We start from the raw sequence: 16,434 nt of genomic DNA, 5'->3' as shown, positions 1-16,434 counted from the left end.
ACATAAAGTCAATTTTAATGAAACATTCTGCTGCAAAATACAATGAAATGTCAAAATAAAACTAGTATGAATCCTCTATAGGCTCCTTGCTTGGAGGGACCAGACTGGACCTCTTGGGGGGTTCTGGTCCTCGGGCCTCATGTCCTCTGCTGGAAAGGGAAAGTTTAACCTTCGTGTGCTCAGAGGACGTGACATCACAACTGTCCTCCACCCTGTGAGCTAGGCTCCGCCCCTCTGAGGTCGTGAGTCGTTCTTGTGTGAGGAGATCCTCCGTCTCCTCGTCTGAACAATCACAGTTTAAATAAAATAAAGATCCAGAGGCTCAGAACTCCGGTGGCCTGTACTAGGAACCCTGATCAACAGATCCAGGATCTCTCTGTTTCCTGGGTTAGGTTATCCAGATGTGCATGATCCTGATCACCGTTCCTACCAAGCAGGTTCTCAACTCTCTGGTTCAACACAGACCAGGTGTGAGCGTTCACTGGAAAGGGGCGGAGCTTGCAGCATCTGACCAATCACACACAGAGAAACCCTCCAGAGCAGTTTACAGATTACTGAAGGAGCAGTTAATCTCTGAGATTATGAAGAATTCCAACCCATCCAGCAGCTCAAAGCAACACTGCTGCTGCAGCCAGAACCAGAACCTTCCTGACTTGGTGAGATTAGAGCAGATTAATGGATCAGTGATATAAAGGAACAGCACTGTGATCACTCAGTTCCACTTTATTCCAGCAGAACGGTTCCAGGCAGAACTTCCTCACTGCTCTTCTTTTACTTTAGGTTCTCCATCACTGGTTCTGAGGCGGAGGTTCTCTTGTGTTTCCTGTTGGAATATTAATTCATCACCATGACGACACGAGTAGTTCTGGTTCTATAAATTCATGGTTCTGCAGTTCTGTCAGGTGTGATCAAGAACCTCATTATTCCAGATTAACCCTCGTGGAGATAAACTGACCTAGAACAAGTCAAGAACCAGAACCTCCTTCAGAGCCTCAGAGACCAGGATTTATTTTATTATGTCAAGAGGATTGTTCTAGATTAATTTATCATCTCCTCTCTGCTGCAGCTCAGAGCTGAACCTGCCCACCAATCACCATCATTTAGGAATGGGCGGGGCATTTTCCTAGAGATCTGATTGGTCAGGAGGCGGAGTTCTGACCTCTTATCTAGAACAGAGACTTTAGACTTGGTGACCATGGTGATTTATCCTGGTGAGAAGTGAGCGAGAGTCGTAGTACAGAAAACCAGAGTTAATCCTGAAGTTATCTGGAGAAGAGAAAATCCAGCGTCGTAGTACAGGCCTCTGGAGTAAAACATAAACTACTTGAGGAAAGGTGGAGAACGCCGGGCAGCAGAAGTGGAGATAGTTTTTGAAACGTTACTTTATGGAACGTTATGGAACATTACGGAACGTTACGTTACCTTATGGAACGTTACGGAACGTTACGTTACCTTATGGAACGTTACGGAATGTTACATTACCTTATGGAACGTTACATTACCTTATGGAACATTACGTTACCTTATGGAACATTACGGAACGTTACGTTACCTTATGGAACATTACGGAACGTTACGTTACCTTATGGAACATTACAGAACGTTATGGAACATTATGGAACGTTACGGAACGTTACGTTACCTTATGGAACGTTACGGAATGTTACATTACCTTATGGAACATTACAGAACGTTATGGAACATTACGGAACGTTCTGGAACGTTACGTTACGGATCATTAAGTTATGGATTGTTATGTTACGTTATGGATTCCTGTCCTTACTTTCTCCACGCCTGTCATCTTTTTCTCCATGTCTGTCCTCACTTCCTTCAGGGCTTTCTTGCCTTCCTCCTCACCTGTCCTCACTTCCTCCATGTCTGTCCTCACTTCCTCTTGGACAAGAAGCCGTCTCTATTTGCCCCTGTTCACCGCGGTTGCTGGGAAACAGCCACGTCCCTCTGGTGGTTCTGGACCCTTCAGACTCAGCTGTGGCTCCGCCTCCAGAGATCCGTCTCACCTCCATTTCCTGCCCATTTGCACCTGGAAGCAGCCGATGCAGCTCTGGATCTGGACACCGAGGACTCTGGAGCAAGGCAGTCCAGCGGGAGCTGCAGGAAGGTGTCAGTTTAACGCTCATCATGTTCCAGGAGATGAGCTTCTCAAGAGTCCAACTACTCTAATACTGTATACAGGATATACTCTATGTACACTGCAGTATACATGCTGTACAATATACACTGTATACTCTACGTACACTACAGTATACAGCCTATAACATACACTATAAACTATGTATACTACGGTATACAGACTATAACAAACACTATATACTCTATGTACACTACAGTATACAGACTATAACATACACTATAAGCTGTGTATACTACAGTATACACGGCTGATTCCCACATTTTTATTGTTTTGAAGTGACGTGAGATGAAGAAGAAACTCTTTCATGATTCTTTATTTCCAATAAGCAATTAAAATACTTCGTCTTTTTTCATTCCTAAATGTACAGGCCCCCTCCAGCCGCCCCTCCAGCCGCCCCTCCAGAAGGTCCAGGTCAGTAGGGCTTCCCTCCCAGAGCAGCCAGCATCTCCAGTCTCTCTGCAGCCGTCGGCATCTCAGGGCGAACCCCGTCTCTCCTCCGCTGGACCATCACCCCATGCTGCACACACACACTGTACATTACACATTACACATTACACACAATACACATTAAACATTACACACAATACATACACCTTACACACACACATTACACACAATACATACACCTTACACACAATACACACACACAATACATACACCTTACACACACATTACACACACACATTACACACACACATTACACACAATACACACACACATTACACACACTACACACAATACATACACCTTACACACACACACCTTACACACACACATTACACACAATACACACACACATTACACACACACATTACACACAATACACACAATACACACACACATTACACACACTACACACACACATTACACACATTACACACAATACACACACACATTACACACACTACACACACACATTACACACATTACACACACTACACACAATACATACACCTTACACACAATACACACACACATTACACACACTACACACAATACACACACACATTACACACACTACACACACACATTACACACATTACACACACTACACACAATACATACACCTTACACACAATACACACACACATTACACACACTACACACAATACACACACACATTACACACACTACACACAATACATACACTTTACACACAATACACACACACACACTACACCTTACACATTACACACAATACATACACTACACACAATACATACACCTTACACACAATACACATTAAACATTACACACAATACATACATATTACACACAATATACCTTACACATATTACACACGCTACACATTACACACAATACACAGTACACACAATACACACATTACACACGCTACATAACACAATACACAATACACACATATTACACACAATGCACACATTACACACAATACACAGTACACAGTACACACAATACACACATTACACACGCTACACACATTACACACAATACACACAATACACACATTACACACCTTACACACGCTACACAATACAATTTACACACGCTACACATTACACAGTACACATTAAACACAATACATACACATTACACACAATACACATTACACACACACTGCACATTACACACGCTACACAATACAATTTACACACACTACACATTACACACAATACATACACTACACATTACACAAAATACACACACTACACAATACACACAATACCCAGTACACATTACACACAGTACACATAATACACATTATACACAGTACACATTACACACAGTACACATTATACATTACACACACTGCTCCCAGTTGCACCAGAGCAGAAATATTGCAACAATCATGGTGGCTTGTTTCGATGGCAACCAAAATAAATATTTTACATCAAAGTATTTATTTTTGTTTTAATTCATCAAAAGGAACACAAATGCAAAGTTTCATTGGAACGTGAGATATGTCACTTTCCATGGTTTATGGTCCATGTGTTCATGGTTTACTGGAGGAACATCTTCATGGTTTACTGAGAGGAACATGTTCATGTGTTCATGGTTTACTGGAGGAACATCTTCATGGTTTACTGAGGAACATCTTCATGTGTTCATGGTTTACTGAGAGGAACATGTTCATGGTTTACTGAGGAACATGTTCATGTGTTCATGGTTTACTGAGAGGAACATGTTCATGGTTTACTGAGAGGAACATGTTCATGGTTTACTGAGGAACATGTTCATGTTTTACTGAGGAACATGTTCATGTGTTCATGGTTTACTGAGAGGAACATGTTCATGGTTTACTGAGAGGAACATCTTCATGTGTTCATGGTTTACTTAGAGGAACATGTTCATGGTTTACTGAGAGGAACATCTTCATGTGTTCATGGTTTACTGAGAGGAACATGTTCATGGTTTACTGAGAGGAACATCTTCATGTGTTCATGGTTTACTGAGAGAAAAATGTTGATGTGTTCATGGTTTACTGAGAGGAACATGTTCATGGTTTAGTGAGAGGAACATCTTCATGTGTTCATGGTTTACTGATAGGAACATGTTCATGGTTTACTGAGAGGAACATGTTCATGTGTTCATGATTTACTGAGAGGAACATGTTCATGGTTTACTGAGAGAAACATGTTCATGGTTTACTGAGAGGAACATGTTCATGGTTTACTGAGAGGAACATGTTCATGTGTTCATGGTTTACTGAGAGGAACATGTTCATGTGTTCATGGTTTACTTAGAGGAACATCTTCATGTGTTCATGGTTTACTGAGAGGAACATGTTCATGTGTTCATGGTTTACTGAGAGGAACATGTTCATGTGTTCGTGGTTTACTTAGAGGAACGTGTTCATGTGTTCATGGTTTACTGAGAGGAACGTGTTCATGGTTTACTGAGGTGGCAGAAGGTGAAGATGAAGGAAAAAGCTGAAACAGTTGAGATTGTTTCACTTTTGGATTCAAGTCAGTCTTCATGATCTTTTTTTTGACGTCTGATCTGAAGTTTCAATTTTTTTTTTAAATCCCTCTTATTTGTTGTGTTTCAATGTAGGGATGTATGATATTGTTACCATTACAGGGTACTGGTACTGGTACTGGTACTGGTAATAGCTCCCTGATACGACCCAGCGACTATCACACTGAGAGCAGGAGCGACGTCGCAGTTTGAGATTAATGAGATCGACTGAAGTGAGACAGACTGTAAATGATGTTCTGACAAAATATCAAGAGGAAAGAGAGAGTTCATACAACAGCAGCAACTTCATCACTGCTAACTTCATCACCACCAGCAACTTCATCACCACCAGCAACTTCATCACCACCAGCAACTTCATCACCACCAGCAACTTCATCACCACCAGCAACTTCATCACCATCAGCAACTTCATCACCAGCAACATTTGGACTAGCAGTGAGCTCGATGTCGCTCAGTTGTTCAGTGAATCAGCAGTTTACCCTGAGCAGTGCTACATGCTATGTGTTATGTGCTAAATTGTACAGGCTACATGCTACATGCTACGTACCATGTGCTACATTCTACGGACGACGTGCTACATGCTATGTACTATATGCTATATACTATGTGCTACATGCTAAATGCTATATACTACGTGTAAAAGATTTTCAATTTCACACACTAGCGATGCTACATGCTAAAGATTTTCAGGCTAACACAGAAGCGATAATACAAGCTAAAGATATTCAGGCTTACACACCAGCGGTGCTACATGCTATAGAGTTTCAGGCTCACACACCAGCAATGCTACATGCTAAAGAGTTTCAGGCTCACACACCGGCGACGCTACATGCTAAAGAGTTTCAGGCTCACACACCAGCGATGCTACATGCTAAAGCGTTTCAGGCTCAGACACCAGCGATGCTACATGCTAAAGAGTTTCAGGCTCACACACCGGCGACGCTACATGCTAAAGAGTTTCAGACTCACACACCAGCGACGCTACATGCTAAAGCGTTTCAGGCTCACACACCAGCGATGCTACATGCTAAAGAGTTTCAGACTCACACACCAGCGATGCTACATGCTAAAGAGTTTCAGGCTCACACACCGGCGACGCTACATGCTAAAGAGTTTCAGACTCACACACCAGCGACGCTACATGCTAAAGCGTTTCAGGCTCACACACCAGCGATGCTACATGCTAAACATGATGAAGTGACTGATCCTCTCATTCCCAGCAGCTCCGTCTACAGTAGCATAGCGTACAGCGCAGAGAGACGCTATGCTACTGTAGACTGTGAGGCTGGTGGAGATGACGTAGCGTCAACACAGAGGCTGGTTGAGGTGACGTAGCATCGACAGAGGCTGGCGGAGATGACGTAGCGTTGACACATATTTGTGGTGGTGACGTAGTATCGACACAGGCTGATGGAGGAGGTTCATGGCAGCACATAGCCTCTGTGTATCGTTGCATACTTAATGAGCACTGGTATTGGTACTCTGTATCAGTACGTAGCTAAAGGTCCTTGTCTTTTTAAAAAAGTGGTATGGTGCCTCCATATTTAAATAGATTCAGCGAAAATCACATTCCTGTCCAAGAGAACTACTGACAAGCATGTTACTGTAGTTACTGTGCGTACATGCTTAGCAGCCAGTGTTCAGGAGGATGGTGGGAATAAAACCGTGATTGGTGGTAGAAACACTCACCCAGTACTTCCTACAGTTCTTGTATCTCTGGAAGTAGGCGGAGCACATGCTCTTATCGTAGTTGTAGACATCCAGGCACTTCTGAGAGGCGTCGCTTTCCTGAAAGAGGCACAGGAAGAGTCAGAGCGGAAGACTCTGAGCAGGAGACTCGTAGCTGGAGACTGACAGCGAGATGTGAGACTCGGAGCTGGAGAGTCAGAGCGAGATGTAAGACTCGTAGCTGGAGAGTCAGAGCAAGATGTAAGACTCTGAGCTGGAGAGTCAGAGCGAGATGTAAGACTCGTAGCTGGAGAGTCAGAGCGAGATGTAAGACTCGTAGCTGGAGAGTCAGAGCGAGATGTAAGACTCGTAGCTGGAGAGTCAGAGCGAGATGTAAGACTCTGAGCTGGAGAGTCAGAGCGAGATGTAAGACTCTGAGCTGGAGAGTCAGAGCGAGATGTAAGACTCTGAGCTGGAGAGTCAGAGCGAGATGTAAGACTCGTAGCTGGAGAGTCAGAGCGAGATGTAAGACTCGTAGCTGGAGAGTCAGAGCGAGATGTAAGACTCGTAGCTGGAGAGTCAGAGCGAGATGTAAGACTCGGGGCGGGACGCTCGGAATGGGAGACTCGGAACAGGACACTTGTAACGGGATAACAGGACACTCGGAGCGAGAGACTCAGAACGGGAGACTCGGAGCTGGACATTTGGCGCGGAAGACTTGGAACGGGAGACTCACAGCGAGATGTGAGACTTGGAGCGGGAGACTCAGTGATACGAGAAACTCTGAGTGAGGCGAGAGGCTGAGGATGGAGTGTGGAGGAGATTGAGAGTGAGGTAGGGAGTGAGGCACAGAGTTTTTGTAGAGAGTTAGGTAGAGAGTGAGGTAGGGAGCGAGGCATAGAGTTAGACAGAGAGTGAGGTAGAGAGTGAGGTAGGGAGTGAGGCACATAGTTTTTGTAGAGCGTTAGGTAGAGAGTGAGGTAGGGAGCGAGGTATAGAGTTAGACAAAGAGTGAGGTAGAGAGTGAGGTAGGGAGCGAGGCATAGAGTTCTTGTAGAGAGTTAGGTAGAGAGTGAGGTAGGGAGTGAGGCATAGCGTTTTTGTAGAGAGTTAGGTAGAGAGTGAGGTAGGGAGCGAGGCATAAGGTTAGACAGAGAGTGAGGTAGAGAGTGAGGTAGGGAGCGAGGCATAGAGTTTTTGTAGAGAGCTAGGTAGAGAGTGAGGTAGGGAGTGAGGCATAGAGTTTTTGTAGTTAGGTAGAGAGTGAGGTAGGGAGTGAGGCATAGAGTTTTTGTAGAGTTAGGTAGAGTGAGGTAGGGAGTGAGACATAGCGTTTTTATAGAGAGTTAGGTAGAGAGGGAGGTAGGGAGGGAGGGAGGCATAGTCAGACTGAGAGTGAGTTATTGAGTGAGGCATAGAGTGAGATAGAAAGTTGGGCAGAGTTAGATAGAGAGTGAGGCATGGAGTGAGGTAGAGAGTGAGGTAGTGAGCAGTGTACCTCAATACAGGGGTTGATGTCCTGGTCTCTAACCTTCCGTACGCTCATCTGGATCTGAAAGGGAATCGGACAGCATCAGAATGGTTTGGTCATTATACATTAATGAAACTGCCAATAACGTCACCTCTTTCAATCCAAACACCAACAACAACACCTTTCCTTAACTCCTTTAGGAAGCCTCCTAACACCTTTCCTTAACTCCTTTAGGAAGCCTCCTAACACCTTTCCTTAACTCCTTTAGGAAGCCTCCTAACACCTTTCACTAACTCCTTTAGGAAGCCTCCTAACACCTTTCACTAACTCCTTTAGGAAGCCTCCTAACACCTTTCACTAACTCCTTTGGGAAGCCTCCTCACACCTTTCCTTAACTCCATGACGTCATCCACGGGGCTAAGGAAAAGTGGATAGAAAAGGAGATAGGAGGGATGAGTAGGAAGCACCCCTAGAGTCTTATAGCTGCAGGAAGCAGCTCCTGACACTGTGGTGACCTCTAGAGCAGTAATTCTCTACCCGGGGACCGCGGACCCCTAGTGGTTCGTGGTGTAATTGCAAGGGGTTCATGAAAATCAAACATCTCTTAAAAAGACCCTATGACAGGGTCGTCAGTAGGCGGAGCCAGCTGTCTGGCCGGCGGCCCGTTAGCTGCACATCAAGGTGAAATAAAGTGTGATTTGTGGGTAATAAAAAGCGTTGCTCTACCTTTTTAATCCTCATCCCACACCGTAGTCAAAGCCAGAGTCTGAGCAGCATTGACGTAATTATGTCAATGCTGCTCTGCTCGGACGTCCACGGATTTCAATTCCACCACCCTCCAAACCCCCGTCACCCAGCAGAAAGTCCAAATTAAACTAAGAAGCAAGCTGAGCTGCAGCAGGAAGAGCTTCAGCTGAACTCTGACTGGACTGAACAGGTTAGTTTGATATTACCGACCCATACTAGATCTGCAGCAGACCAGAGCGGTCAGCAGAGTGGATCAACACTTCAACTCTCTGCATGCAGCAGCTTTAATACCAACGAGCCTCCAAAGTCCCACAGCCTCAAAACAGAGAACATGAGGTGATACAAGGCCTCTGGGTCTACGCTCTGGGTCTACGCTCTGGGTCTACGCTCTGTCAGCATTGGTACAAGAGAGCAGCAGCAGCATCACTGGTTTCATAGAACCTTGTCAAAGCTGAGGGACCTTCTGCTGATGCTGAGGTAATTACAAATGTGTCATTAATCTGGTTGATGAAGTTTGAAGTCAGGAGGAGAAAAGAAAGAAAACGGTAGAGGAGCTGTTAAAGGAGCGTTCACAACCAACCACCACAAGTTTGGCAGGAACCTCAGTTCCTGACCAGGATCAGCATTTTGAGCTGAATTCTAGGATTCAGGGTGGAGGCATCACTCCGTCACCAACAGTCGCCACCTTTTATCCTGAGTTAAAGGTAAGAGCAGGAAGCATGGAGGATCATCACCAGTCGTTACGCAAAGTCAGCATTATTGTTCCGCAGTGTCGTGAACTAATGAGCAAAGCTGCTCTGCGGCGGGCTGCTCTGCGGCGGGCTGCTCTGCGGCGGGCTGCTCTGCACCGTTGCGTCTCGTCAGGAGAATTTGTTCTGTTCAGTTGTGGATTCTGCTATGAGAGATGTGGGCAGCCGCCCAGGGCTCAATCGGGGAATGAGGCACCAGAGGAAATGAGAATCAGCGTCTCAGGTGCGTCTGGTGGAGGCGGGTGTTTGCAACTGAGTTTATAAACATGTGACTCCACCCCCCCAGTTCTTCTCCCAGCAGCTACTGAGCAGTGGACACACTCCAGAGCGCTCAGCATTCAGAGAACCTGCATGGAGTTGATCAGAGAGGAGGATGCTGCAGGGAGCGAATGCTGACACTCTGTAGAACACATCAACACATCACTACTAATCCACAAGCTCAGTTACACACTTCACCAGTACAGGTGGTTCTTGATCTTCTTGAAGATTCATTGGAGCCAAAAAGAAGTTCCAGGAACATGAGGAACGTCAGGCCCATTCCAGAACCATCTTCAGATGCATCAGGTCACATTAAGAACGTCAGGAAGGAACTCAGGAACTCCTGGTGCTGACGTGGAAACACCTTAAAGCAAGTTTTACTGTCTGATAGTACTGCGAGTAGAAGAGTGGAGGATTGGGTGGAGGAGTGTTCTTCACCTCTGATCTCTGACTTAAAGGAACAGAATCAGAACCAGACGTTCTGATGCTCATCTTGGTCTCAGGATTGAGACGACAGGACACATCAGGGGGATTTCCTCATCCCGTCACTTTTCACTGATTGGTCAGTCAATTCATTCGTTTTGTTAATTTGGCATCTAACTGGTGTATGAGAACAAAAAATACAAACAATAGTACTAAGAAGTTCATTTATATAGCAGTTTTTATACTTCAAATGCAACAGACCACAATTAAAAACACTAAATTGATGAAATGAGAAGAGAAACCAAAGCAGCCCTGAAACAACAATTCTGGAATTTAAAAAGTAAGAAAACATAAACCTCTCCCTGTATTTCCGTCTGTGTCTCTCTCAGCCATTAAATAATTAGATCGCTGCTTTTACACTTACTTTTTTCAAGAGAGCTTTTTATGTGACGCTCAACACAAGTTTTGGAAATCCCAGGCTTCAATTATTACTACAACCACCTTGACTACTACTACGGTTCCCCGGGTGTCTGTGGGTTTAGTTCTTGCTCCTCTTCAGCCCGGCTCTGGCTCAGGCCACATCAGCACCAGACAAAACCAAAACCTTGTTTCTCTCCGGGGTTCTCAAAAAAGGTTCCATCCAGAGGTCACTATGAACTCGGCTCAACACGAGGCTTCAGGACATGTAGTACATATGCCAGGCCTTTAGGGGCGCTGTGACTCACCAAACACAACAAAAACACAGAAGAAGACACGGAGCACATAGAAATATAGAAGTAGAATCCTGCTCATAAACTTCTATAAAACTCTGAGTTCTATAGGTCTATATAGAACTCACTGTTTCAGCAGCTTTGCTTTGTTATCAACATTTGTGCATCAAAATAGGAGTTTTGTTGAAGAAAGAAATCTTAAGGAAGAAAATAAACATAATCTCCTTTTTAAAATGTTTTTGTTTTGACTCTCAAATCTCCTGTTTTTATTTTGAAGGTTTCCTAAAGACAAAGACCTGAGGAAGAAGAGCGAAGCGGCTTTGAGGAGGAAGGATTCACTCCCAGGAGTCCTCTGTCGTTTGCAGGGAACATTTTAAACTGGACGATTTCCACAGGACAAGTAACTAGGGACGTCCCCGTCACACTTTCTGCCCCCGATACGATCCGATCTTTCAGAATTGAGTATCGGCCGATACCGATACTTTCCCGATCCGATACTCACATTACTATTGCAAAGATACTTAATAGTGTATTTTTGGAGAACTAAGATGTCTGAAGCTAAAAGTACTGTTGGCAGAAGCTTTGTTTACCTAGAACTTATTGTAAAACTCACTTATTGAATCAAAATTCTTCTCAGAACAACTTAAGAACTTATTTAAACTTTATTCAGTCAGAACAACAAAAACCCAGTTACACTCTGCAGTCTTGTTTCTCTTATTTATCTTAACTTAAACTACTTCACCTGCATTTTGTGGCAAATACATTTTTTTTTTTAAATGAAACCCAGTGAATCAGTTTAACATATAAAGTATAAAAACTACAACATAAACAGTATTCGGTAAAATCAATTCCACTTCATAGTATCTTTGGCTGGTTGGGGTGAAAATAAGTCCTAAAAAAGTGCAAATACAATAATAAAAATAAATAAATAAATCTTAAACATAAATACTCTCAGGCTCCAATGTAACTTCTTTGTGTATTAAATTCCAGTTTCCCTTAAAGCAGTATGAGAGGTTTGACCTGAATGTCACTAAACATTTACAGTTCAATGTGAATTATAAACACTTCATTGAGAGTACTATGTTCAGAGTACTTTAGTCAAAAACTTATTGAGAATATCCCAGTCTCCCTTCAAACTAGAGGAACCTTCTGGGTTCTTGTTTCACCATATCGCTCCCCTGAGGGGACTGATCCTTTATTTTATAATCCTTTATTTTAAAATCCTTTATTTTATAATCCTTTATGTTAAAATCCTTTATTTTGAAGTGGAGAGTTTGCTGCTTCAGTGCAGCTTTCTCTTTAGTTGTTGTTATAAACTGAGGAACATCCACACAACGATAAAACGATCTTTGTCCTCCCTGTCCTTCTCCCTAAGAACCTCCGTCCTCACCTCACTATGAACACGGCTCAACACCAGGCTTCAGGGCATGTAGTACACATGCCAGGCCTTTAGGGGCGCTGTGACTCACCAAACACAATAAAAACACAGAAGAAGACAGACCACATAGAAATATAGAAGTAGACTTCTGCACATAAACACATAACCCTCTAACTATCACTCTAGTTTTATAGGTCTATGGCCCCGCTCCGCCTGCTTCTAGCTTCTGCAGCTCCACCCGAGCTTCTAGTCCCTGACTGTTCTGGTTATTAGGTGACGTAGTGGACCGGGGTGGAGGAGGAGGGGGGCCATTACGTCATCTTTTGTCCACGGACGATGGTCTTTGCTGAGCGTTCTCCAGCGCATGTTTACTTTTTAGATGTTTTATCAGATTAGTTGTGTTAAACGAAGCTCTGGTGCTCCACCTCTCGGGACTGTGGTGAAGCTCTGGTGCTCCACCTCTCGGGACTGTGGTGAAGCTCTGGTGCTCCACCTCTCAGGACTGTGGTGAAGCTCTGGTGCTCCACCTCTCGGGACTGTGGTGAAGCTCTGGTGCTCCACCTCTCAGGACTGTGGTGAAGCTCTGGTGCTCCACCTCTCAGGACTGTGATGAAGCTCTGGTGCTCCACCTGTCGGGACTGTGGTGAAGCTCTGGTGCTCCACCTGTCGGGACTGTGGTGAAGCTCTGGTGCTCCACCTCTCGGGACTGTGGTGAAGCTCTGGTGCTCCACCTCTCAGGACTGTGGTGAAGCTCTGGTGCTCCACCTCTCGGGACTGTGGTGAAGACATTTGGTGCTGACATTTTATCCTCTCAGTGGCTTCAGGCTGCTGACCTCACTTTACTGCAGGTCGCACACGGGGCTCACTTTACGGCAGCTGACGGAAAAAAGGTTTTTTTTGTTTGTTTTTTTTAGATCTGCGGGGGGATCGGCTGGATTTGTTGATTCCCGATCAGTCACAAATCACCAATATCGGCCCTGATCCGATATCTACCGATCTGATCGGGACATCCTTACAAGTTATCAGACTCAGAGGATGTTATTCCTTCCAGTGCATGCTGGGAGTGGTGCATGCTGGGAGTGGTGCATGCTGGGAGTGGTGCATGCTGGGAGTGGTGCATGCTGGGAGTGGTGCATGCTGGGCCCGGAGTGTTTCGGTCTGCACTGTGTCTTCGTCTAAACATATAAAACGTCTAAAGATGGAGGTAGCGGAACCAAAAGGAGAACAGATTCAGCAGCTGCACACCTTATTTCTCTCCTCAAATATCTTCAGAAATACTTTTTGCTGAATCGGTAATGAAAGAGAAAGTTTGTGTTTGAGCCGCCATGTTGGTGCAGCATGTAACTCTGAGCGACATGCTGAAGAGTTTTGGATTCACACAGTAGCGATGCTACATGCTACATGTTAAAGAGTTTTGGGGCTCACACAGTAGCGATGCTACATGCTACATGTTCAAGGGTTTTGGGGCTCACACAGTAGCAATGCTACATGCTAAAGAGTTTTGGGGCTCACACAGTAGCGATGCTACATGCTACATGTTAAAGAGTTTTGGGGCTCACACAATAGCGATGCTACATGCTACATGTTAAAGAGTTTTGGGGCTCACACAGTAGCGATGTTACATGCTACATGTTCAAGGGTTTTGGGGCTCACACAGTAGCAATGCTACATGCTAAAGTGTTTTGGGGCTCACACAGTAGCGATGCTACATGCTACATGGAAAAGAGTTTTGGGCTCACACAGTAGCGATGCAACATGCTACATGTTCAAGGGTTTTGGGGCTCACACAGTAGCAATGCTACATGCTAAAGAGTTTTGGGGCTCACACAGTAGCAATGCTACATGCTACATGTTCAAGGGCTTTGGGGCTCACACAGTAGCGATGCTACATGGTAAAGAGAGTTTTGGGGCTCACACAGTAGCGATGCTACATGCTACATGTTAAAGAGTTTTGGGGCTCACACAGTAGCGATGCTACATGCTACATGTTCAAGGGCTTTGGGGCTCACACAGTAGCGATGCTACATGGTAAAGAGAGTTTTGGGGCACACACAGTAGCGATGCTACATGCTACATGTTAAAGAGTTTTGGGCTCACACAGTAGCGATGCTACATGCTAAAGAGTTTTGGGGCTCACACAGTAGCGATGCTACATGCTACATGTTAAAGAGTTTTGGGGCTCACACAGTAGCGATGTTACATGCTACATGTTCAAGGGTTTTGGGGCTCACACAGTAGCAATGCTACATGCTAAAGAGTTTTGGGGCTCACACAGTAGCGATGCTACATGCTACATGGAAAAGAGTTTTGGGCTCACACAGTAGCGATGCAACATGCTACATGTTCAAGGGTTTTGGGGCTCACACAGTAGCAATGCTACATGCTAAAGAGTTTTGGGGCTCACACAGTAGCGATGCTACATGCTACATGTTCAAGGGCTTTGGGGCTCACACAGTAGCGATGCTACATGGTAAAGAGAGTTTTGGGGCTCACACAGTAGCGATGCTACATGCTACATGTTAAAGAGTTTTGGGGCTCACACAGTAGCGATGCTACATGCTACATGTTCAAGGGCTTTGGGGCTCACACAGTAGCGATGCTACATGGTAAAGAGAGTTTTGGGGCACACACAGTAGCGATGCTACATGCTATATGTTAAAGAGTTTAGGGCTTACACAGCAGCGATGCTACATGCTACATGTTACAGAGTTTTAAGGTTCACATATAGCACATATACGACAGTGCCATCAAGGTGACAGCGAGTGGGTCAGGGGTCACACCTGGACAGGTGAACCCTGCTCCACCGTCCCGTCATGGTGTCAGAGCGAAGGGAGCAGGGGTCAGGGGTCGGGGTCAGACCTCAGGCTGGGGTAGTTATAGAAGTAGCCCATGTTGGATTAAGGTCACTGCCCTGAATGCCCCTAGTGGAGCGCAGCTCGTCATTTCGTGGTTGAATGAGTGCCTACCTTCACCAAACTGCTCCTGGAGAGCAGGTCAAGACTCCAGCGGTCCTCAGCGAAGCTCTTCAGTCAGAGAGTCCAAACACATGTTCCTGCAACCCCACAACCTCAACACTGCGGGGAGCTAGGGAGGCTAACGGAGCTGACGAGCTAAGAAGCTAACGGAGCTAAGAAGCTAACGAGGCTAATGGAGCTCGGCCAATACGTGGCTAACACGAGCTAACAGCCTGCTGCTAACCTTCAGACACTGTCAGTGTCATAGACACATACACATGTGTATGTCTATGGTCAGTACAGCCCCGACAGCATAGAGTTATACAAGTAGAATCATTTCATAACACGGTAGAAACAAACATAGACATAATAAAGAGTAGACGCCTCGTCTACTGAGGAGGGACATGGCAACAGCGCCGCCATCTTGGACCGGTGGTGGTGGCGGCAGGGGTGAATGAACATCGACGATGGAAAGAAGTACTGCTCAATCTCAAAGTAGAATTACAAGTTGAATTTTGAACCGATTTCCAAACTGTTCGATTTTTTAAAAACGTCATACATGTGGCTACTTTGTTTAGTGTGTGTTAATGATCAGTATACACTTTGTTTAGTGTGTTAATGTGCAGTACACACTGTGTTTAGTGTGTTAATGTTCAGTATACACTTTGTTTAGTGTGTTAATGTGCAGTATACACTTTGTTTAGTGTGTTAATGTGCAGTACACACTTTGTTTAGTGTGTTAATGTGTTTTACTGGGCTGTTTTTCATGTGAAATTGATTGCCAATGCTTAGTAATTCCTATGAAATGGGTTCAGTCAATAAATTGTGAATTTCTTCAGATAGACAGATGTCGTAATATATCGAGGATGAAACTTCCAGCGATATAACGAGCAGAATCGCAGTATTGTGATAATACTGTTACCGTGGGCAAACAGGTTACTTGCTATACTCAGCCGTAGTAATGGT

The 16,434-nt window shown here is 44.7% G+C and overlaps 1 protein-coding gene across 1 annotated transcript; it reads right to left on the bottom strand.

Annotated features, from left to right (window-relative positions):
* Positions 1–2,446: 2,446 nt before the first annotated feature.
* chchd7 (coiled-coil-helix-coiled-coil-helix domain containing 7) lies at positions 2,447–15,769 on the bottom strand. Its single transcript, XM_080489878.1, has 4 exons — positions 15,481–15,769; positions 8,277–8,330; positions 6,800–6,898; positions 2,447–2,669 (listed from the first exon to the last, which is right to left on the bottom strand). Exons 2-4 carry the CDS (start codon positions 8,322–8,324, stop codon positions 2,565–2,567), a joined length of 252 nt encoding a protein of 83 aa, XP_080346004.1. The 5' UTR covers positions 8,325–8,330; positions 15,481–15,769; the 3' UTR covers positions 2,447–2,564.
* Positions 15,770–16,434: the final 665 nt, after the last annotated feature.

The sequence above is a fragment of the Lipophrys pholis genome (genome assembly GCF_963383615.2).
Source record: "Lipophrys pholis genome assembly, chromosome: 20".
Classification (NCBI taxonomy): domain Eukaryota; kingdom Metazoa; phylum Chordata; class Actinopteri; order Blenniiformes; family Blenniidae; genus Lipophrys; species Lipophrys pholis.
This window is presented reverse-complemented; position numbering and strand designations above follow the sequence as displayed.

Bases quoted from the DNA above. Each gene is read 5' to 3' on its own strand.
- chchd7 (XM_080489878.1), bottom strand. From the start codon at position 8,324: ATGAGCGTACGGAAGGTTAGAGACCAGGACATCAACCCCTGTATTGAG. The intron at 6,899-8,276 runs GTACACTGCTCA...TGCCTCTTTCAG, and splicing joins ACATCAACCCCTGTATTGAG to GAAAGCGACGCCTCTCAGAA. The intron at 2,670-6,799 runs GTGAGTGTTTCT...GTGTGTGTGCAG, and splicing joins AGAACTGTAGGAAGTACTGG to CATGGGGTGATGGTCCAGCG.